The 24669-nt window shown below is 41.4% G+C and overlaps 2 protein-coding genes across 7 annotated transcripts in view; one reads left to right on the top strand and one right to left on the bottom strand.

The window, feature by feature from the left end:
* The window catches only part of LOC131232481 (uncharacterized), a 79588-nt gene extending 61635 nt beyond the window's left edge, over nucleotides 1-17953 (top strand). For 3 of the 6 annotated variants that reach the window (XM_058228742.1, XM_058228740.1, XM_058228741.1), the window contains 10 exons: nucleotides 11912-11962; nucleotides 12027-12173; nucleotides 12266-12396; nucleotides 12580-12667; nucleotides 12777-12836; nucleotides 12905-13157; nucleotides 14096-14247; nucleotides 14376-14446; nucleotides 17371-17527; nucleotides 17616-17953. In XM_058228742.1, the coding sequence (XP_058084725.1) occupies nucleotides 11912-11962; nucleotides 12027-12173; nucleotides 12266-12396; nucleotides 12580-12667; nucleotides 12777-12836; nucleotides 12905-13157; nucleotides 14096-14247; nucleotides 14376-14446; nucleotides 17371-17527; nucleotides 17616-17786 (1281 nt within the window). In that variant the 3' untranslated portion in view covers nucleotides 17787-17953. The other 3 variants (XR_009164863.1, XM_058228743.1, XM_058228745.1) reach the window with 3 other exon arrangements.
* Nucleotides 17954-19176: 1223 nt separating this feature from the next.
* LOC131232856 (uncharacterized) lies at nucleotides 19177-23376 on the bottom strand. Its single transcript, XM_058229353.1, has 4 exons — nucleotides 23276-23376; nucleotides 22668-22925; nucleotides 19886-20065; nucleotides 19177-19786 (listed from the first exon to the last, which is right to left on the bottom strand). Exons 1-4 carry the CDS (start codon nucleotides 23285-23287, stop codon nucleotides 19721-19723), a joined length of 516 nt encoding a protein of 171 aa, XP_058085336.1. The 5' UTR covers nucleotides 23288-23376; the 3' UTR covers nucleotides 19177-19720.
* Nucleotides 23377-24669: the final 1293 nt, after the last annotated feature.

Below are 24669 nucleotides of genomic sequence, written 5' to 3'. Positions count from 1 at the left end.
TATTTAGAGTATTTGTAGGAAGTAAGAGTTACCGGACACGGGTGTTACAGCGCCACAGGATTATCATGCACAGGAGCATTATGAGGCAGAGCCGCATACACCGGGTGTGAGGAGGTCTACTCGAGAGAGGAGATCTACGGTTACTCACCCTCCTTACATTATCTACTGCTGACAGATAATGTTGAACCGGAGTGTTTTGAAGAGGCATTACAGTTGGATACACGGGTTAAGTGGGAGTAGGCCATGGATGAGGAGATGGACTCTCTTGAGTCTAATCATACATGGGAGCTAATCACTCTACCCAAGGGTAAGAAAGCTCTTCATAACAAGTGGGTTTACAAACTGAAGGAGGAGCATGATGGTTCAAAACAGTACAAGGCTAGATTGGTTGTAAAAGGTTTTCAACAAAAAGGCAGGTATTGATTTCACTAAAATATTTTCACCTGTGGTGAAAATGTCTACGATTCGTATGGTCTTGAGTATAGTGGCTACAGAGGACTTACATCTAGAGCAGCTAGATGTTAAGACAACCTTTCTTCATGGGGACCTTGAAGAAGAGATATATATGCATCAACCGACAGGATACGTGGCACCAGGAAAGGAGAATAAGGTGTGCAGAATGAAGAAGAGTTTATATGGCTTGAAGCAGGCCCCGAGGCAGTGGTATAAGAAGTTCGACAGTTTCATGTTGGGAAACGGTTTTAGGAGATGTCATGCAGACCACTATTGTTACTTGAAGAAGTTTGATACGTCGTACATCATCCTTCTTCTGTACGTTGATGATATGCTTGTGGCCGGTTCAAGCATAAAGGACATCTCAGATCTCAAAAGACAACTGTCTAGAGAATTTGCCATGAAGGATTTAGGAGCTGCAAAACAAATCCTAGGCATGAGGATAAAGCGTGACAGGGAGAACAAGAAACTGATTTTGTCACAGGCAGAGTACATAGACAAGGTACTTGATCAATTCAATATGGGAGGTGCTAAGCCGGTTAGTACTCCATTAGCCAACCACTTCAAGCTATTTAAGGAGCCAGGGGCAAAGACGTAGGAGGAACGGGACTACATGGCTAAAGTCTCATACGCGTCAGCTATTGGGAGTCTCATGTATGCTATGGTGAGCACGAGGCCAGACATTGCTCAAGCAGTGGGAGTTGTTAGCAGGTTCATGAACAACCCCGGGAAGGAACATTGGGAAGCTGTGAAGTGGATCCTTAAATACCTGGTAGGTACTAAGGATGTAGGGCTGTGCTATGGTGGATCGGAAATCAAGCTACAAGGCTAGGTGGATTCAGATTTGGCAGGAGATATCGACAGCAGAAGCACTACAGGTTATGTCTTTACTCTGGGTAGTGCTGCAGTCAGTTGGGTCTCTCAGTTACAGAAGATAGTATCTATCAGTACGACGGAAGCAGAATATGTTGCGGCTACAGAAGCGTGCAAGGAGATGGTGTGGATGCAAGGTTTTATGGAGGAGTTGGGTAAGAAGCAAGCAGATTGCAAGCTGTACAGTGACAGTCAGAGTGCAATACACTTGGCTAAGAATTCAGCCTTTCATTCAAGGACCAAGCATATTGCCATCAGATATCACTTCATATGTTCGTTACTGGAAGATGGATCGATTGCTCTGGAGAAGATTCATACAAGTGAGAATCCTGCGGATATGCTGACCAAGGCGGTCACACGGGAGAAGCTGAAGCTCTGTTCAGCTTTGATTGGTCTTCAGGCTTGAAGACGGGGAGGTGGTGCACTCCGGATGAAGAAGATAAAGGTTTATGGCGCTGTGTCTCCAAGTCGGAGATTGTTGAGAAGTGGAGCCACATCTGGGGTCGCGCACGACCGGTCGTGGCCCCTGCTCAACCGGTCATGACCAGTCGTAGACTGGCACGACTCGAACTCCAGCGAGCATCAGCTTTTGGGTCCGAGGTGCTCAACCGGTCGTGGGCCATGCACGACCGGTCGTGGGGTCCGCTCGACCAGTCGTGAAGTCTGCTCGACCGGTCGTGGTTACGCAGATTCGTTTCCAAATCTGATGCGGACTGCGGATTTCTGTGTCGCCTTTCGCAAGGGTGCGAAAGGGAAGTTGCCAAAACTATAAATTGGGGTCCCTAGGGCTATTCTAGGGTTAAGGTGAATATTGGGAAATATTTCTAAGGTGTGGGCAAGGGATTTTCTATGTTCTTCCAATGGAGATGTTAGTATATTGCCTTGTAATCTTCATTTGTCTTCATAGTGGAAGTTTGCATCCGTGGTTTTTTTACCCTAGTTTGGGGTTTTTCCACATATATCTTGTCTTGTGGTTTGTTTGGATTGTTTTGATCTGTTTCTAGTTTATATTTCTTCTTGTTTATCGTTTGTGGGTGAGGCCTGAGATTGGATCTAGGCTCACTGCATTGTTGGCGTGCTGCGCAACAAAAAGGCCTTTCACTAAGGGCAAAATGGTAAGAAAAATATATTGCAGAACTGATTCATTTTAAAACAGTTGGTTCCCCATGAATGCATTGTTTTATTAGTTGGAATGCTTTGTTCAAGCTGGAAGAGCCTTTCTTGAGGACACATGAAAAATGCCCTAAAAAGGCCTCTCATGTCAAAGGAAATATCAATCTACACAGCAGATTTACAGCTTTACAGATTTACAGATTTACAGCTTTACAGATTTACAGATTTACAGATTTACAGCAGATTTACAGCTAATAGCAGATTTACAGCTAATATCTACAGCTTTGACTGATATGACAGTTATACAGATTTATTCCTTCCTTAATTAGGATATATTAGCTGTACAGTATATTTAGATAGATGTATATATGGTAGGGGCTGAAGATCAGCTTGTATTTCTTCCCTAAATAGCTTGTAATCTACCTATATAATGGGCAATTGTCAATGAAGAAAGGCAGACTTTTTCAAAAGGACTCTAAACTGTCATGGTATCAGAGCTATAGCTCTAAATTTCCATTTGTCTCGTGCTCTCAAGTTTCTTAGTCTCGGTTATTCTTGTTCTAGTTCTGTTGACCTCATGTCTTCCGATAAGTCTGATGTTTCTTTGATTCGTTTCAATGGCAAGAACTACTCTGCTTGGGCGTTTCATTTCAGGATTTTCGTCAAAGGTAAGGAGTTGTGGGGACATGTTGATGGCAGTAACCTAGCTCCTGACAAAGACAAAGACAAAGACCGACACGCCAAGTGGGAAGTCAAGGACGCACAAGTTATGGCATGGATTTTGGGATCCGTTGAACCCAACATCATCTTGAACCTTCGATCTTCTCAGACTGCAGCTCAGATGTGGACATACCTGAAGAAGGTCTACAGTCAACAAAACACTGCTCGTCGTTTCCAGCTTGAACATGAATTGGCCACTCTCCAACAGGATAGTCTTTCTATCTCCGATTTTTACTCTAGATTCACTAATCTTTGGTCTGAATACACTGATATAGTTTATGCTGACTTACCATCCGAAGGTCTTAGTTATGTTCAATCTGTCCATGAAACTACTCAGAGGGATCAATTTCTAATGAAACTAAGGTCTGAATTTGAAGGCACCAGATCCAATCTTATGAACCGAGAATCTGTCCCCTCCTTGGATACATGCCTAAATGATCTTCTTCGCGAGGAACAGCGCCTTCTTACTCAAACCACCATGGAACAACGACGATCTACATCTGTTCCTGTAGCCTATGCAACACAGGATTCTTTTGTTGCGTATCTTTATGAGCACTTGCTCAGGCTTGGTGTTCAAGGGAGTATATGAGTGAAATTGGCCCTCGAAAATTCTGCAACTATTGCAAAAAGGATGGCCATATCATCAAGGAATGTCCAACTCGACCCCCCAAGAAATCGGAGACAGCATATACTGTCTCAGTTGGCTCTTCTAGTGCGGGTAGTTTGGTGAATACAACACAAAGTGCTCCTGCTCCTGCTCCCGTTTCAGTCCAACCCGTGACCCCTGACATGATTCAACAAATGATCATTTCTGCATTTTCAGCTTTAGGACTCTCAGGTAAACCCTTCACTACATCATCTCCTTGGTACTTTGATTAGGCTTCCCATCATATGACAAACAATGTTGCTTCTCTTACCAATGTAAACAAATATTTTGGAAATCTCAAAATTCATACTGCTGATGGCAATCATTTACCTATCACGGCCACTGGTGATGTTTCCTCCTCTCTCACTGATGTCTTCGTATCTCCCGGTCTTACCACCAATCTTGTGTCTGTCGGTCAGTTAGTTGATAATGATTGTAAAGTAGAGTTTTCTAAATCTGGTTGTGTTGTGCAGGATCAACAGTCAGGGCGGATGATCGCGAGGGGGCCTAAAGTGGGACGTCTTTTTCCTCTTCAATTTCCTTTGTCTTCTTTTTCTTTGCCTTTTGTCGCTTGTAATTCTGCTCATGTTGATTACCGAGCGTGGCATAAACGTCTCGGACATCCAAACTCTAATGTACTTCATGCTTTATTGAAATCTGGTTTTCTTGGGAATAATGAAACACTATCTCTTAGTGTTGTTCAGTTTGATTGCAATTCTTGCAGACTTGGCAAAAGTAAAACTCTACCCTTTCCTTTTCACACACCGCATGTTGTCAAACCTTTCGATCTGATACATAGTGATGTGTGGGGTATGGCACCAGTCACTTCGCATGCTAATTACAAATACTTTGTCACTTTTATTGACGACTATAGTCGTTTCACATGGATTTATTTTCTTCATTCCAAAGACGAAGTATTTTCTGTTTTTAAGATTTTTCATGCATATATTCAGACACAATTTTCGGCCCATGTCAAAATCATTCGTTCTGACAATGGGGGTGAGTATATGTTTCATTTGTTTCAGGACTTCCTACAGAATCATGGCATCATCTCTCAACGGTCTTGCCCTTCGACACCTCAACAAAATGGAGTGGCTGAAAGGAAGAACCGTCACCTTCTTGATGTGGTTCGCACTCTTCTGTTAGAATCTTCCACGCCCTCTCGATTTTGGTGTGAAGCTCTTTCCACTGCTGTCCATCTCATTAACAGATTGCCTTCTCCCACATTGAACCATGACTCACCTTTCACCAGGTTATTTGGTCACCCTCCAACTTATTCTAACCTTCGTACCTTTGGTTGTGTCTGTTATGTTCATCTTCCTGCACATGAACGCACAAAACTTACGGCTCAGTCAATTAAATGTGCTTTTCTAGGATATTCAGTACAGCAGAAATGTTTTCTTTGCTACGATCCAAATCTGTGTCGCATTCGAGTTTCTAGAAATGTGATTTTTTTCGAAAATCAATATTTCTTTTCTACCCATCAGGATCATGTTTCTCCTTCATTTTCTGTTTTGCCTATATTTCCTAACTCTCTTGCAGATCCAGTCCCTTCTAAACCTCTCCTAGTGTATCGACGACGCTCCACCTCCACTTTCCACCAACCTTCAGCACCTCCTGAGCCCCCTCAAGCTTCTTCCCCGACTGCTGCTCCTGTTTCAGCACCTGCACCTCCCTCTCTCCGACTCAGTACTCGGGTTCGTAGACCCCCAGATAGGTTTGGTTTCTCCTCCTTCATCCTTCACAGCCACTTTGTCGTCTATTTCTCTTCCTTCATCTTATAAACAGGCAATGGAGCATGAGTGTTGGCGAAAAGCAATTGAAACCGAACTTCTCGCACTTGAAGAAAACCAAACATGGGATGTTGTTCCATGTCCCTCCTCCGTGAAACCCCTTGGCAGTAAGTTCGTGTTTTCTATCAAGCTTAATTCCGATGGGTCCATAGATCGTTACAAAGCTCGGTTAGTGGCACTTGGCAACAAACAAGAATATGGTCTCGACTATGATGAGACCTTTGCACCGGTCGCCAAAATGACCACTGTCCGAACTATACTCGCTCTTGCTGCATCCCAATCCTGGCCCTTACATCAAATGGATGTCAAGAACGCATTTCTCCACGGTGATCTCAAGGAAGACGTTTACTTGAAACTTCCCTCTGGTATGCCCACTTCCTCACCTACTGATGTTTGCAAACTGAAACGTTCTTTGTATGGTTTGAAGCAGGCACCAAGAGTATGGTTTGAGAAGTTTCGATCCACTTTGCTTAGTTTTTCTTTCACTCAAAGTCAGTATGACTCCTCTCTTTTTCTACAAAGGACATCCACAGGTATCGTCGTCCTCCTTGTTTATGTGGACGATATCGTCATCACTGGCTCTGACTTGGAGGCAATCTCTGCGGTTCAGACTTTGTTGAATTCTACATTTCACATGAAAGATCTTGGCCAGCTCACCTATTTCTTGGGTTTAGAGGTGCATCATCAACCGCACGGTCTCCTCTTGCATCAGCACAAGTATAGTCAAGATCTGGTTCAGCTAGCCGGTCTCACCAACGCTACTTCGGTTGACACCCCCATGGAACTTAATGTGAAATATCGACGTGACGAAGGGGAGCTTCTTGAGGATCCTACTACCTATCGGAAGTTGGTTGGTAGTCTTATCTATCTAACCATTACCCGACTAGACATCTCTTATGCTGTTAATACCGTCAGCAAATTCATGCAAGCACCGAGGCATCTCCATCTATCTGCATCCGCCGCATAATTCGCTACATTCTTGGGACACCTACTCGTGGCTTATTCTTCCCTTCCGGTTCTTCACTTCAGCTACAAGCCTATAGTGACGCTGACTGGGCTGGCTGCCCAGACACCAGGAAATCTACTACCGCCTGGTGTATGTTTCTTGGTGATGCCCTTATCTCTTGGAAATGCAAGAAGCAGGACCACGTCTCCAAATCATCTACTGAGGCCGAGTACCGAGCCATGTCTGCAGCATGCTCCGAAATCATTTGGCTGCGTGGTCTCCTCACAGAGCTCAGTTTCATTCCCGTACATCCTACTCCACTCCATGCTGACAACACTAGTGCCATCCAAATTGCCGCAAACCCAGTCTATCACGAACGCACCAAGCACATCGAGGTTGACTGTCACTCAATCAGGGAAGCCTATGATCATCAAGTCATCACTCTTCCACATATCTCCACAACTTTGCAGATCGCCGATATCTTCACAAAATCCATGCCACGTCCGCGCCATCATTTTCTCGTTAGCAAATTGATGCTTGTCGATTTACCAACAGCATCAATTTGAGGGGGATGTCAAAGGAAATATCAATCTACACAATTTACTGACTTTACAAATTCTGATTCTGACTTTGATTCTGATTCTGATTTCACTAATATCTACGATTCTGACTAATAAGATTCTGACTAATATCTCTGACTTTGGTGATATGACAGTTATACAGATTTATTCCTTCCTTAATTAGGATATATTAGCTGTACAGTATATTTAGATAGATGTATATATGGTAGGGGCTGAAGATCAGCTTGTATTTCTTCCCTAAATAGCTTGTAATCTACCTATATAATGGGCAATTGTCAATGAAGAAAGGCAGACTTTTTCAAAAGGACTCTAAACTGTCATCTCACTATGGCCAAAATTGCAAAAAGAAATATCCCCAGAACTGATTCATTTTTAAACAATTGGTTCCCCATGTGATGTGTTGTTCTACTCAAACTAGCCGGTATGCTTTGTTCAAGCTAGAAGAACATTTCATGAGGACACATGATCGTTGTACTGATGCCTTGGATTCTGAAGTCTAGGAGTTAGAGTAGGGGTCTGTTGGTCGGACCGACAGAACACAGATTCTCTCAAATGGAGCAGGAAGCAGGACACTGTTGGTTCGACCAATAGGATGTCAGTTCAACTGACAGGGGTATGTTGGTCCGACTGACGGACTCCGATTAAGTTACATGGTTTTGCTGAAATCGGGGTATTTAAGCCTAATTGCGATTAGGACTTGGCGAGAAAGAAATGAAGGTTTCTCTCCATAATGAGTGTTTTCTCTCTAAGGGCAAGGGTTTTACGAAGTGAGAGGGTTCTCTACACTAGTAAGGGCTTGGGAAGGGATTCTCTCAAGGGTCTAGGGTTTTCCTAGGTGCGCATTGCAAAGGAAGATCAAGTTGATCTTGTAATCAAAGAAGGTGAGCGGTGTAAGCTTAAAGGCTTTTGATTATTGTGGAGATCTCTATCGCTTTGTGCCTTGGTTTTTTCCCGCAAGGGTTTTCCACGTATAATCAGGGTGTTTTGTAATTGCTTGCTTGATTGTTTTGGTTATGCTAGTTATTTTGATTGTTCTATCTTCGCTAAGCATGCTTCCGCAAAGTACAAGATCGACGGCAGGGTTAGATCCGAATTACTAATACCTAGGGTTGATCTAGGTTTGTTTTGGCTTGGAATTACATCAAAGTGGTGTGAGAGAAGAGCCGGTTAACTCTAACAAAATGGTATCAAAGCATCAAGTTTAAGAACGTTTGGGAATTCAACAAAGATGACAGTGTTAAATTTGATATTCAGAAATTTGAAAAGAAGAACAATTTTAGTTTGTGGCAGTGGAAGGTTAAGGATATTCTAGTATCAAAAGGGTTAAGCAAGGCGTTGTCGGAGACTAGACCAGAGAAGATCTCAGATGACGACTAAGGTGAACTCAAAGAGAAAGCTATGAGCACCATCTGTCTGCATCTATCGTATGAAGTCATGTACAACGTACTGGATGAGGAATCTCCCTAGGAGATGTGGAAGAAAATAGAAGATCTATATATGGTGTAGTCCCTCACTAATAAGTTGTTTGTGAATAAATAACTTTTTGGGTTATGGATGGAGGAAGGGTCCAATCTCCTTAAGCACGTGAACTCGTTTACAAAGCTATGTAGCGAGTTGTTAAGGTTCAGAGTGACGATCAAGGATGAAGATAAAGCGGTGCTACTCTTATTATCGCTTCCCACATTATACGACCATCTCATCACTACTCTGTTGTATGGGAAAAATACAGTGAAACTGGAAGAAATCACCGTGACTCTCTTTTCTAACGAGTTGAGGAAGAAATCTAGCGATGAGGACTCTCAGACAGAAGTAGAGAAGCAAAGTGGGAGATGGTCAGATAATGGTACCAAGTACAGAGGGGCGGAATTCATGAAATTTTGCAAGGAACATGGCATCACAGGGTACTTTTCAACTCCAGGGACCCTACAACAGAATAGGGTGGCAGAGAGAATGAATAGAACTCTATTGGAGATGACGAGAAATATGCGGTTACATGCGGGGCTGCCTAAAAGCTTTTGGGTAGAAGCGGTTAACATGGCATGCTACATTATGAATCGGTCACCATCTATAGCGTTGGACTTTAAGGTTGCAGAGGAAGTCTAGACAGGTAAGGACATTGGTTACTTAGGGTCGAGGATCTTCGGGTGGCTAGCATACATCCACGTGCAGAGTGGACAAAGGACGAACTTATATCTTAAATCTAGAAATTGCATATTTGTTAAGTATGAGAAAGGTGTTAAGAGTTATAAGCTTTGAGATGCAGTTTCTTAGAAGGTGGTCATCACAAGAGATGCCATCTTCGATGAGGCATCGTTGTTGAAGACCAACAAGGCCGTTGCAGAGAAGTTAGAAACATATGGTGATGCAGAGAGATTGTCGGTGCAGGTGGAGCTAGTTGAGCCAGTTACTGAAGGTGAAATTCAGCAAGAGCAAGAAACTGACCGAAATGATCAACAAGATATCCAGGATAATATAGCTAGGAACAGGGAGAGACGAACCATTAGAGCCCCTGTTCAATATGGGTTCGAGGACATGGTTTCTTTCACATTATTTACGGGGAGTAAAGATCCCTCCACCTTTTAATAGGCTAAGTTTGAAAAGGATGCAGACAAGTGGATGTCGGCAATGGCGGAGGAGATAGAATCTCCACACAGGGATCCGACATGGGAGTTGGTTGAACTTCCAAAAGGTCAAAGGGTTATAGGGTGTAAATGCGTGTTCAAGAAGGACAAAAAGGAGATTCTCTTGCTTAAGTCTCTATTAAGCAAGAAGTTTGACATAAAGGATTTGAGCCCTGTGAAGAAAATCCTAAGCATGAGGATTCACAAAGACAGAATCTGAAAAGTTGTGGTTGTCTCAAAGGGGATATGTGCAGAAGGTGCTAGAGAGGTTCCACATGGAAGGTGCTAAGCCAGTTAGCACACCTCTAGTGGGTTATTTTAAATTGTTAGCCAAGTCATGTCCCAACACAGAAGAGGATATTTCAGACATGTCACGGGTGTCGTATGTGAGTGCAGTGCAAAGTCTCATGTATGCGATGGTTTGCACGAGGCCAGATATCTCACAGGCAGCTAGCGTGGTCAGCAGATTTATGGCGAATTTGGGAAAAGAGCATTGGAATGCAGTTGTTAAGTGGATTCTCATGTATCTCAAGGGCACAGTTGACACTGGGATCATGTTCGGGAGACATGGAGCTTCAAGTGGAGTTGTAGGCTATGTGAACGTGGATTATGCAGGTGATTCGGACAACATGAGGTCCACTACGGGATATGTTTTCACATTAACAGCTGGACTGCTATGTTGGAGATCTATGTTACAGTCTACGATAGCATTGTTTACAACCAACGTGGAATATATGGTTGCGAGTTGAAGGAGGCATTATGATTGAGGGGTTTGATAGGAGAACCCAAGGAAGCTGGAGGCAATTCGGTTGCATTGTGATAGTCAGAGCATTATCCATTTAGCGTTGAATTAGGTGTATCATGCGAGAACCAAGCACATTGACGTGAGGTATTACAAGATATGGGAACTCATTACCTCATGAGGGATTCTGTTTCAGAATATTCATGTGTTGACGAAGCCGGTGACCACAGACAAGTTCAAGCACTGCTTGGGCTTGATCAATTTCACTAGACATTGATGAGATTGGGCACCCTTGCATAAGGGTGTGGATGGAGTTGTGTTCCAGGTGGAGAATGCAGGGAGTGGTCTACGCTCAAGGTGGAGGCTAGCACGAGAGATTTTCAGGGTGACTTGTATAATACAAGTTAAGGTGGAGATTGTTGTGCAGATGCCTTGGATTCTACAGTCTGGGAGTCAGAGCAAGGATTTGCATTCCGACTGACAGAGTGTAGCCTCTCGGATGGAGCATAAAGTAGGACACTGTTGGTCCGACCAACAACGTGCGACAGGGTTAATGTCAGTCTGAGTCAGTTCGACCGACAAGGGTATATCGGTCCGACTGACGGACTCTGATTAAGTTACGCGGTTTTGCGAAAATCGGGGTATTTAAGCCTAATTGCGATTAGGGCTTGGTGAGAAAGAAACGAGGGTTTTCTCTTTGAGATGAGGTTTTCTCTCCATAACGAGTATTTTCTCTCTAAGGGCAAGGGTTTTGCGAGGTAAGAGGGTTATCTATACTTGTAAGGGCTTGAGAATGGATTTTCTCAAGGGGCTAGGGTTTTCATAGGTGCGCATCGCAAGGGGAGATAGGGCTGATCCTGTAATCGAAGAAGGTGAGTGGTGTAAACTCTAAGACTTTTGATTATAGTAGAGATTTTTATCGCTTTGTGCCTTGGTTTTTTCCCACAAGAGCTTTCCACGTAAAATTGGTGTGTTCCGTGATTGCTTCCTTGATTGTTTTGGTTATTCTAGTTATTTTGATTGTTCTATCTTCATTGAGTGTGCTTCCGCAAAGCGCATGATCGACAATAGTGTTAGATCCGGATTACTAATACTTAGGGTTGATCTGGGTTTGTTGTGGCTTGGAATTACATCAAAGTGGCGTGAGAGGAGCCGGTTACCTCCAACAAATGGTATGATTTGGAATGTTGTAATGTAGTCAGCACTGGGCACATGAATATACCGAACAATAGTTTTGTGCCATGATTGTTCAATTTTAGAAGAACTTAATGCTACTCAGCCTTGTTCAATAGAAATTTCATGAAATTGAGGTTATTGTGGATTTTTTTTTCTCAATCATTTTTTCACTGTTTTAGCATCTCTTATTTTAGAAATTGGATTTAAAGATTTTTAACATGTTTTCTTTTCCTGTTAACTTTCACAGGCTGGGGAGCAGTTAATTTCTATTTTCCACGACTACAATATGAGACCTCAGGTACTATTATTGTGTTATGTTTCCCCAGTTTTGTGCTTTATTAACTCGAAAGCATTAAATGCAGGCACTCTCTTCATATGTTTTCATAGCATCCCATGTGATACTCCATGCCAATGAAGCTTCTGTTCAGTTAAAACATTTGGTGGAGTTGCTCCCCCCTATGATTCCGTTCTTAACCTCTCATCACCACAGTTTACGTGCTTTTACTCAGGTGAACTTCTCAAACTTGCAGGTAACATATTTATAATTGTGTTTTTGCAACAAATGTTACACATAGTTCATTTTTTTAATATTCTCTTGCAGTTACTGGTATACCAAGTTCTGTACAAGTTGATGCCTGCCTTTGATCCTAGTAATTCAGACGATATGCCTTTAGAGAAAAAGTGCTTCATGGATTTGAAGTCATATTTGACAGAAAACTATGACTGCGTGAGGTATTTCTTATTTTCCAATTGAATAGAATTATTAAAAATAATAATAATAATAATAATATTTAAAAAAACAGAAAAAAACAAAATAAAAAAAACAATGGTTGTATAGCAACAAGCCCTACCCTATGGTATTCAAAAAAGCCCTTTTCTGTGCATTGCAATGTAGTTCGATTGCTGTTGTTTCAGGCTAAGGGCGTCGATGGAAGCTATTTTTGATGCATTTGATCCCAATTACTCGGCTACTCCAAATGGAATTTTTACTGCTCGGAATGAGGTCTGGAATATCCGAACTGCATGAATGCTATTTATACATGCTAATTGTTTCATTTATGCGATGGTTCTTTCTATCTTAGTTCTCTAAATCTTTATCCTCATTGTTGAAGGAACTCGACTTTGAATGTGTTCCAAAATCCCTCATGGAGCAAGTGATCACCTTTCTAAATGTAAGCACATAAAAATAAAATGTTTCCTACTTTCCAGGTAATCCATATCTCATCATTGAGCATTGCAGGATGCCAGAGAAGATCTTCGATATTCTATGGCAAAGGATGTAATGACCATAAAAAATGAGAGCCTAACAGCTGGAGAAACTTTCAAGGACGTGGAATCGTCAGCAAAAGCTGATGAAGAAAGATTATTTGCCCAAATTTCAAAAGATGCATATTTGGATTTTCAAAAGAAAGTCACACTCCATAAACATGAAAGGCAGGACACTGATGGTACCACCTCTATGGTCAACGCTGAATTTTGCAAATCACTTTTAGGTATGTACAAACCTTGCTTGTTGTCTACTAGACTGAGAAAAATTGTGTTGATCAGAACTGGGGAAATTATTTAGCTCAGAAGGGTTACATTGCTTATATTTACTAGTTAAAAAGGGGAGAATATGCCGACTCTGTGGGATCTGGACAATTTGGAAGAGTATATTGTGAGGAGGTTCTGTTACAAAGTAGCTGAAGGAGAAGTGTGTTCCAAGTGGCAAGTGCAAGATAGCCTGGGCCTGCGGCATAAGGGCCTTGTGATGTTAGTCCTGTATTCTTGGTTTCTCCTTGCATTTGATTCTCTTGATTAAAGCCCATTACCTTTAAAAATAAATAAAATAATGTTCTTATAAGGTATGCAGTGTGCTATATGAGCATACTTAAGATTAGAAAACTGTAGTTAATTAGTTATTGATTAAATATTTTGCTAATTACCAAAGTGCTTTTCTTTTTAAGGGAGGGGGAAATGGTATAAAATATCACATATGACCATAGAAGTGAGAAAGTGAGAAGCTACAATCAAGAGCAGACCCTCATAAACTGCAATAGAAGGCTAAAAGAAAAGGAGAAAGATGAGGTCAACACCCGATCATCCTGGAAAAGAAAAAAATCAGCCAAAATCAATATCATATTTACCTTATGGAAGCATAATGCTCTTATCCTCTGATAAGAGGATATGTTGCTGCTGTTTGTTGGATGTTTTGAAAATCGGTGTTCTTTGGAAGAATGATTATCCTGTTTGCAAAGCATGAATTGCTGTAGACTCTTGAGAGCATTGCAATTGAAGATTGTCTTTCTCCGAAATAATGGAATAAATCAATAACTAATTGAATGATCTTTGGATGCTTTCCTGTCTGGCTTGTCTGTTGTTAATTTTTAAGCATTGTTTCAGTGTACTTGGAGAATAGCATCATAATGTATTCGACAAATATTGATGACAGAAATAGAAAAGGAAGATGAGCTTCTCAATTCGATGGTACAATCAAGAATTACAGCTATGGAAAGGATAAGAGAAAGTCGACAATCTTTTATACTTGTTGCATCCTTGCTTGATCGCATACCTAATCTTGCCGGATTAGCTCGGACATGTGAGGTATGTTAGGAAGAACACGTACAATCTGTTTTAATGATGCTTGCTGTGGTATGCATATCTATTGGAGTTAATATAGAAAATTTTCTTCATGTCATTGCATCTGTTTATAGTTTATTGTTTCTTTGCAGGTATTCAAAGCAGGAGGATTAGCTGTTGCTGATGCCAGCATTGTAAACGATAAACAGTTCCAACTCATCAGGTGACTCGCGATTATTCACTAACATCTGCTCTTTAAGTCACACATTGCATGTTTTTATAAAGTCTTAGTTGTCACTCTAGCCAATTCTGTAGCTTGTGGACTTGTAGCAGAGAAACAAAGACTGTTTGAGGAAATAACCAAGGATTAAATGGAAGAACAAATAGCTAATGAAGTTAATTGGATTGTATCGGTCCATATGTAATCCTCTATCTCTCTATTTTAGCTTTTATCTCCTCTCTCTCAAGTCTCTCGCTCGTTAGATGAGTTGGTAGAGACAGTGTAGTGTGTGTGAGTGAGATCCAGGGTTCAATCCCTGGTAGCGTTACCTTTCCCAAAAAGGACAAAAAAAAAAAAACACCCTCATCTTTTAGCACTCATTGTATGGTCTTGAAACGAAAGATGCTCATACATTACTGAAATTATCTCTACTATAAACAACACAAGTAGTAGGTCTTGCACATTTTTTCTCCCACAATTAGTTTTCCTGGATGGAGTGCCTTGAATATTAAGGACATGGTAAGACATTTTAGTTAAAGTTAAGGTTATTTTAGGAACTTGAAAATGTGGCTTGCGTCCATTGGGCAGCTCAGATTTCACTAGCAGAAGCCAACAAATAGTTTATATTTTACCTGCAAAAAGCTTCAGCTGCCGACTTTTCTCCCCCAAAATAGTAGCCAATTTTCTCTCCCCATATTTCCCTTATCTCTTCACGTGCATTGCATGTGCCACACCTCCTTCTTCCTGTAATTTTATGTAATTTATTTGCTCCTTAAATTATCATATTAAATCTTGCATCTAAGATACAAGGATGCATCGTTTAACTAGGTGAACTTATATTGATTCTTCACTTATTTATGCCAAGTTGTGCAGGTCTTTAAAAACCCAGTCCTTGCACTGGAAAAGGTCACAGGTTGAATGGGTCTCTTCAGACTTTCTGGGCCATGCAACCAATTTCTTGCCAGTTACAGTTTTTAACTTTGATCCACAGAAGTTAGCATGAATTATCTTAACCGTTTACCATGTGGACCCTGGGAACCAGAAAAATATGATTAATCACTGTAGCACCCTAGAGTTACTACTTACTATTCCATCTCATAGCACTTTCTATAGCTGTACTCTGTTAAGGACGGTTGTACACGACCTTAGGATGACAGATGCTTATTGTAGCAGGCCAAACATGACAAAGCCTGCTTCTACCATGTTGATGTTATCTGCGTGATCTCAAAATTTAAATTTAAATTTCCTATCTTTATGAGTTTGTAGAGAATTGCTATATAATTATTTTTCTTTGGAATGAAAAGAACAGAAGTTGCATTTTGTGATTAACTTGTGTTTTATACAAGAGGATGCCCATCCCCTCTTTCACATGGGCTTGATAGTGCTTGGACCCTATCATTTGAACTAAGCCGACATGCACATAACTCCAACATAACATAAATAGTTGGACAGTTGTCCTTAGAAGTATAGCTTTGCCACTCTTCAACACTAGTTATGAAATTCGACCCCCCCCCCCCAACTGACGCACTGAAATCAGTCAGGACTCGGGAGTAAAATGATTCAAAGGCAAACCCCCCGCCGACCCCAATTAGTTGGGACCAGGCTTAGATGATGATGATTCAAAAGCAAATCCTCTCACACTTTCGAGTTGGAGGATCACTCGCATGGCATCGAATCCCACAGCATCATAACAGGTTCTGGTCCACTTTGAATGATATGCAATCTCAGCAACCAAAGGAAAGGTGAAAAGCTTTGGAAAGCAATTTCCAAAAGCCAGGCTAGAGTGAAGGCATGCCAGCCTGGAATTTCTTTCAAATATAGTGAAGCAACATCATATGATATGATCCAATATGGGCTCAGCAAACTTGATCCATTGCTTTGTCGCCTATAAAGGACTTGAGCTGGCAGGAAAGAAAGAACCCTTGCATTATTCAAATCGCCCCGACCCCTTGCACAAATTGAGGATCGCAACACAAGTTTTGGTGCGAGCATACTATTGTGATGATTACAATATTTATTCATAAAGGTTTCTTTGTCAGACTCAATCTGTAGTATATAATGCATATGGCATGTCGCTGATACCGGTACAGCCATAAGCTATAGTACTGGCCAGATGTGGGGCCCACATGGTTTGTTCATGACATCCAACCTGCCCAACAGATGCATCAGCCAAAAATATACCCAGGGCCCAAAATCAGGGTGATCCAAAACTTAGGTGTGCCACAGCACAGGGAACAAGATGAGCAGGAACAACCACCCTTGATTTGCATGGAGGGCCCACCGTGTTGCATATATGGCATCCAGACTGTTCAGACTCTTAATCTGGCCTGGATGAAGGGTCAGGCCATAAATCTAATGGTTTTGCAACTCCAGTGGATCCTAGTGAATAAAGGGTGAGTGTGCCCTTCCTCCTTGTTCCCTATTTTGTGGCCTACCCAAGCTCTGGATCGAACTGATTTTGGGGCCCTGGAGGGTGTTATTGAGGTGACACATCTGATGGACAGGTTGGATGTGATATACGCATCACATGGGGCCCACATCTACCCAGTACCACCGTGAGCTTGACGTGGTACTGCTGCACTGGAGTGCATCTCATAATATATAACTTAAAAACATATCTGATTACTTAATGACTAGTTCCTTGATGTTATTATTGTTTTCCTCATTAGTTTCCTCCTGCATATATCTTTTCCTTTTTTTCTTTTTCTTTTTTCTTTTTGTTTTCTCTTTTGATCCAACTTGCTTTCTTTTTTATTTGTTTCTTTTTGTTATGTAATAGATCTATAAGATTAAAATAAAAGGGGGTAAAAAACCTCTACATTTCAACCTCTAGCCTCATCTTCCAACCAGCTCAAACGCACCACTTGCACTTCCATCCATTTCAATATCTACAAGAATATCAAGAAATGACTTGCTTCGTTTGATAGTGTGACAGCAGAGAAGTGGGTGCCACTCATTGAAGTTCCGGTACACAGCATGAAAGTCTACTTAGAGAAAAAGAAGCGTGAAGGTTTCTCCATCTTGGGCTTAGAGCAGACTGCAAACAGTGTTCCTCTTGACAAATATTCCTTCCCCACAAAAACGGTATTGTCATAAATCCACCAATCCCAACAGATATCTTTAGTAGAGTGCAAAAATGCTTGACTTACCCATTAACATAATTCATGACCAGGTTCTGGTCCTCGGGCATGAAAAGGAGGGTATTCCAGTGGATATAATCCATATTCTAGATGCTTGCATTGAGATTCCTCAGTTGGGTGTTATTAGGTCACTCAACGTTCATGTCAGCGGTGCTATTGCTCTCTGGGAGTATACTCGACAGCAACGATGCAAGCAGTACTGATCTATGCGAATTCTGTTTCAGATAACTATGATTGAGATTTACACTTTGTTTTGTTGTATGCTGTTTCCGTAGCTGTGATCTATCCATTATCTTGGGAGCTTTTATTTTAGCCATAATACTGACTTTTGAAATGAGAGTTTGTGGGTTTTAGACCCCGTTTTGATGCACCCTCAAAAGGGTTGTTTGATGCCTAGACAGCATTTTGAGCCAAACCTGGTTTGTAGCGTGCATCTGGGTGCACTTTTGTAGACCCCGACTCATCCCCTGCCTGGCAAAACAGGCACTAAAAAGTGGAGTAAATGAATGAAATACCAAGTGGGTTGGTTTTCATGGAGTTAACTGAAGAAGGAAAAGGTCTGAAAACTCCTTTTGGGGAAGCGTGTCCAAACAGTCCCTTGAGTGGCTGTTCTTTGTTGAGTATGTTGGTGAGTTTGGGTCTGGTCTGCCTGAGGCCAAAAGGACTAAGATATGACACTGGCCTTTGACGCTCAACCCCCAGCCCTTAAAATATTGTTAGAGAATACGCAATTCTGTTAATACATTGAAGGGCCAACAGTTAGATGATTTGCTTTTTCTGGGCCTGTCCATAGGTGGACCTGCTGGAATTGCAGCCTCTACATCAGCTAAACGGCATCTCAGATCTGAAATGTCAAATCTGTTTTTTTTTTTCTTGCACGAGTCTAGTACCAAGTCAGCTTTGGGGTTAAGTTACTGGGTGACCTGAACTCGACTCCGTTTGAGTTCGGATTGGACGAAGTCTACTTGGTTCGGATCAACTTACCCACTCTGTTCGGGACGGATAGGACGAATTGAGTGGTCCCGTGCTCAGATCTAGGGATGAGCTAGGTGTGGCAAACTAATAAAAGCAAACTATTGAGGAATCATATGATTAGCAGCCCTCACCGTTGCCCAGCATACAGGATGCTTCAATTCTGGCAATTTAGGCCCATGGATCGTTAATCGAGCTCATAGGTCTATTCCACTCCCTTCCTCCATTGTGGACTACGCCAAAATATCCTCCATGGGACAACAATGGTCTATGTTAAGAAATGTCCCAAGACATGTCGCTGGGATTGGTCTGGAATACAACATCGTGGCCTCGCTCTCAGATTTTAAAACCAGAATGTACTGCTCAAAGGCATGGTTTCTGAAATGTACTTATAACTATGAACCATGTGAATAAATTTCCACCTTAAATGGGAGGATTGAGTGGAGAGAAATGATAATATGATGGACCACTCCGGCAGTCCAAGCATAGCACACCGTCAAACTGGCTAATATGCCCTTGTGGACTGCATCTTGGGACACGTCATTGACCCTCTTCAACCCACTGATATTGTCTGGCGTTTGGCGCGTAATCTCGATCGATCCATCATTCATCAACTCGTAAGGCCCACTTGTAAAACTGGTGCTCTGATAGCAACCATCCTTCACCTGGTTGCTACCATTAATATCCATGATGTGAAGAAGGAAAAAGAAAAAAAGAAGGAAGACAGGAAGAAAGAAATGAATAATTCTGGTCATCTTTGTGTGTGTGTTTGTTGACATGAACGTGTAGATGCTAAAATTGACAGTGGTTCATATTCAAAACATGTAGAAACTAACATTTACAATGGTTCATCTTCAAACTCCACTGGTCATTGCTTGATATCATGCTTTCAATATCATCATTGGACCATCGCCCATCTACCACAGGCGCGACAATTCAAATCATCCAGCCATCTCTGCGTTTGGGTCCAAGGGACCCAAAACAAACTCCTTCAATTGTCAATGGATACAGATCTTTCCTGTTGATGGGGGAGCCATTGAACTGGTGACTTCAATGCTGCAACATTAGCCCATTTAAGTACATGTTTTCATATCAAGCAACGCCCAATCTAACTCAGGTATTGCCAGCCCAAACTCAAATCCTACCAAATCCATGCCTGGATTAGCTAACTGAATCTTCGCTTTCGTAATGTTTTTAGAAGCTTTGTAACGAATCCCAACTTCTTTTTCACCTGAACAAGTTGTCAAGTTAGTAGCATGGACTCAGAAATATTTGGTGTACGTAATGTAACCATGTTCTAATGGAATGAGAGCTTATATGATCATCTTACATCAAGACTTTTAATAACCGTGTTCATCTTATTGGGTGTGGATCTGCTATGCTCCTTCTTCTTCTCTTTTTTACTGCTGAGGCCCGCCAACGATCTTATAAACCGTGGAATCAACGCCCTCAAGTCACCGAGGCAAGTGGGAGTTCTTGAATTTTTATGCTTAGATCCAGCCGGGATAATCTAGGATAATGAGAAAAACATGTTATGGTTTCAACCCAGATATAAAAACTTACAATGCTGATTGTATTGGCCAGACATCAAGCAAACAGGCAGCATGCTTGACATGTATGTTGGGCATCCATGTGGGCACATGGACGGTTGTAGGACGATCAAAACCACTATTTGATGGGCTTCTGGATGGTCTACAGAGCAGAAAAACACAATAACAGCCTGTTTGGAAAGATGCATTGCATTGCATTAGATGGAATTAACACCAGTATTACACAATAATTATATGTTCGGAAATACTATGGTATTTTGACCATCCAATCTGACATTTGGGATCAAATTCTTCCTTTAAGAAAAAGAAAATTGTTTTGCATGAAACTAGTGTTTGGTAGACACAAGAATTGTAATCAATAAAATAAATTTCACAACTGATGTTGGTCACTTGTATTCATACGCAACTCGAGTGTCACGTGTAAAAGGGCGCATTTGAATAGACAACATGGATAAAACATATACATGAACGTGGGCCCTACAAATGTAGTGGATTTTAAAATTCATTTTATCTCCTGTTGGGACTGGAGGTTTAAATACTTGCATTAATACAATTCTTCTCATTAATTCCAAACGTCGGATAAAATTTATATCTAACCAAATTCAATACAATACCACTTAACTCTGCATATCAAACCAGCCCCAACACTATTGGATTTTTATATAAAACCCAATGAAATTTAAGTTTTTCAATTTCAGATTTAGTTTGAATCATGTCATGTTTGATAATGTAGAATACGCATCCCATTATATATACCTATTTGTAGAAAAATTCATCTATTTTTTCTGTTAATAATGTCACGCCTTGAAATTCAGGTTATTACAATTTACTCTTGTTACAGGAACTTCATCCGCGAGCTTCAAACACACCTATAACCACACTTTCGTTGCACACTTTGATAGGCCTAAACGTATACTATGAAAAACAAGCAGTACCATAAACAAAACAAAAGTCACATTGCAAGCAAGATAAACAAGTAGAGTATGAACAACAACATATATTAATGTAGAGCCAAGTAATTGGCAACTTCGCGAGCAATCACAGTACAAACAACAAAAATTAGCATGATGGTGCACTCTATCTTCGGTGGGCCTATGCATATGCAAACAAACCTAACTTCTGGTTATTTACAATCCACACCTAAGTTTGACTACGACTCATATTTACACTATAATGTAACTTGTACCCAAGATCCTCAACAAAATTTAATCCCCAAGCTTTGATACTAATCAGTCACACTCCAAAATTTGAGCCGTTACAAATGATCTCTCAATATAAAGTCTCTCCTTAATCTATCGCAGTTTAGGAGGTAAGAGAACCATGTCAAATACCTTGTTAAGAGCTGAGGATTGATTAGAATTGTCCATTGAGTGGGCCCACAAAGGGTATGTGCATGTACAATAAAAAAGGTGGGCTCTCTTCCCTCCTCTCTCTCTAGTTCTCTCTACCATGGACTTCCAAAGGGAGCTTAGACGTCTAACACTCTCCTCTCTCTTTGTTGGCTCTCCCACCGCATTATAATTTTTAGATAAGTTAAATTAGGATTTTAGGATGTAAAATATATTATGGTGCTCCATCACTCTATAAATCTTCTATGTACTTTATCATGAAAGAAGCATGTTCAACTTCCTAATCCATGCACTTCAACCGTCTAAATCCTTCTACTATCTACGTTCACAAGCTCCAAGCAAATCCCATGCCATCCCTAAGTGTAGGTTAACAAATCTTAGACATTGAATATCCATCAAGTTTAATTTATAATAATCAATGGTTAAAACTCAAAATTAACAGTCGAAAATCTACAATTGGTTGTGTGAACCTTTTCCCAACATTGCTTTTCAAACATTTGTTTTCAAAGCACAACCCAACAAAAAGTATCAAAATCTCTAGTGTGTGAGCCTCTTACTATTGAATGGACCCAGATTGTTTCTAACCACGGGTCAATGTGTCACAACCATACATGTGGATAACCGGTTTTTTTTTGGTTCTTTGGCCCATCTGTAGTGTGAACCACGAGAAGGCTGGTGTAGATACAAGAAAAATAAAATGAAAACATACATAAAATGCCTTATTATGTATCCACTCAAAATTTAAAAACAAAGAAAGAAAATAAGTTCCAAGTATTATTCAATATTCAATATTGAATATTCCCAATTAGAGAATCTCTCTAAGTTCTCCCCAGGTTCTAATTCGTAATTTGTACAAGCGATGCCCATCATTTAGTGATCCAAACCGTTGATATGATTGGCCCCACTACCAAAAATATCTCAAATAAGAAGCCTGAACCCCTGAATTGGAAACCAGTTAAGAAAGAAAATAAATAAATAAAAATGGCCTACATTCAACCCAAAAAATGGCCAAAAGTTGAGTGGATAGGATCTTCCGATCAGGAGACTTCCCTATACAAGGAGCCCAACCCACTAGTGTCGGACGACCGGAAGGCTGACAGGACCCATTGCCAGCCCAGGTGCAAAGCTGGCCCATTTTATTCTCTTTTATGCATGTTACCATGATTTCAAAGAAATGGATTAGTGAGAGAAAGTAGTGTAGCAGATGTGGTACCTTACTTATAGGCTGTGGATCGTTGGATGCGGGATGAGGTGGAGATGGTGTAGCTGATTGGACGGTAGCGGTTTCTCTTAGGTGTTGAGAGTAGAGAAGGAGATTGGCTCTCCTGTTGGGCCCACCATCAAGTTTGTGATGTGTGGGCCTTTTTCTAATGCGGTGATAATGGTGATGTTTATCAGTTTCTGATGATCCCTTCCTTGGCCCCTCCACGTAGAGACTCACCACCACTGCTTTTTCTCCACAGCATATTGTCTGATATCATGCATACTTTCATCTTACATTTCATTTTTTATCATGCACGTTATTGCACTCACATAGGTTGATGCTGATGTGGGGACGCAGTACATGTGTGTGAGATCTGGGCCGGCCGTTCAGTCAGGCTGATTCAATCATCAGACAGGCCACGATGGTAGTAAGGGTAAATGGACGGTTGGAAAGAAAATCAGGGTGGGTCTATACTCAGTGTGCTTTGGGACGGGATGTTCACGTTCGATCATGGCCCGGATCTCCACACGTGTGCCACGAATCACCTAAGCATCTCTCATTGCAGGAGAGAGAGAGAGAGAGAGAGAGAGAGAGAGAGAGAGAGAGAGAGAGAGTACCTTGGAGGGCATGGGTTCGTTGGAGAGAGGTAGGGTAGGGAGGGGGGGAGAAGGGGAGAGAGAGGAAGAGAGGGTGAGAGGGAGGAGAGAGGTTGAGAGAGAGAGAGAGAGAGAGAGTATTGCTTTCAAGAGATGGTTGTATGTAACCTTTCTGGCTGTTTGCCTCGAACAAAAGCCAAGGACGCATTTCTTTGGTAAGATCGACAACGAACGCTTCACGAAACGCGCTCGTTTTGCCTCTGTCCCGACTCAGTATCCGGAGTCCGTCACCGCCCACTGGGGCCCACACGCTGAGTGGTCCTATGATCCGAACCGTTTATCTAATTAAACCTATGCTATACTGACAAAAATAGGAAAATTAAGCTGAATAAAAGATTTTTAAGATCATTACCTTAATATTTATATGAATTTAGAACAATTGAAAGAAAAAATTCAATGGTTTGTTCTTCTCTAAAAATCAAGGGTTAGTATTATAGCTTGAGCACGATTATGATGTTTTATTTTATTATAGTATCAAGAATATGAATGGTTCAGATCATCGAACCATCTTATAATGTGGGTCCCAAAGTGCGGCGATAGACGCTGGATTGTGAATCGCGACAGAGGAAAAAAGAACTCTCACCAAACCTATAAAATATTCCGTCATGGACCCAAAGCCAAGCGGCTCATGGGCCACGACCAAACGAAGTCTTCCCGGAGCCGGCTATAATACAGTAGTTCCAGTAGCACAGCAATACAGTAGAACCCTCTCTCCTCAGTAGGTCTACAGTGGGTTACTATTGATCACCGTCCATGTTGTTTCCTGTCGTGGATAACCATAGCTGCTAAATGATTCTACTTCTAGCCCAAAAGAATCTATATTTTTCTAGAACTAATATAGATCGTCAACCGCTCTTGTTTCATACCATATTTTGGTGACCAGTGGCTTGTCGGTTAGGATGATCCATCAGATGTGATTTTCCTATCTTCTTCCATCCCCATTAGAGGAAATTAGATGGACGGTCCCAATCGATGCAACCTCTGCCACTTGTAATATGGAGAGATGGCTATGTTCCTGTGTTCCTGTTCCACCATACCATATCATTGCCCCCGTCAAAACGCGCAGCGTCTGGTACTCTCCATGCACAAGCATGGAGATTGTACACGTGACATACACGGACCACTGTATATTAGAAATGTCCCCGGAATCAGATCGGTTATCTGATCCTGATTCCTGAATTCCAACCAATGGAAATCTGTTTGTTGATCATTTATACCGTTGATCTTTCATATTTTAGTCTTTCATTAGATGCCCATTGATCGTTGGATTGGATTATACATCCCGTGAGATGTTCGCATGGCATATTATAGTGGGACCCACATTTGAGAGGTTGAATCGAGGTAGGCGCTTACTG

This window comes from Magnolia sinica, chromosome 18, assembly GCF_029962835.1.
Source record: "Magnolia sinica isolate HGM2019 chromosome 18, MsV1, whole genome shotgun sequence".
In the NCBI taxonomy this organism is placed as follows: domain Eukaryota; kingdom Viridiplantae; phylum Streptophyta; class Magnoliopsida; order Magnoliales; family Magnoliaceae; genus Magnolia; species Magnolia sinica.
This window is presented reverse-complemented; position numbering and strand designations above follow the sequence as displayed.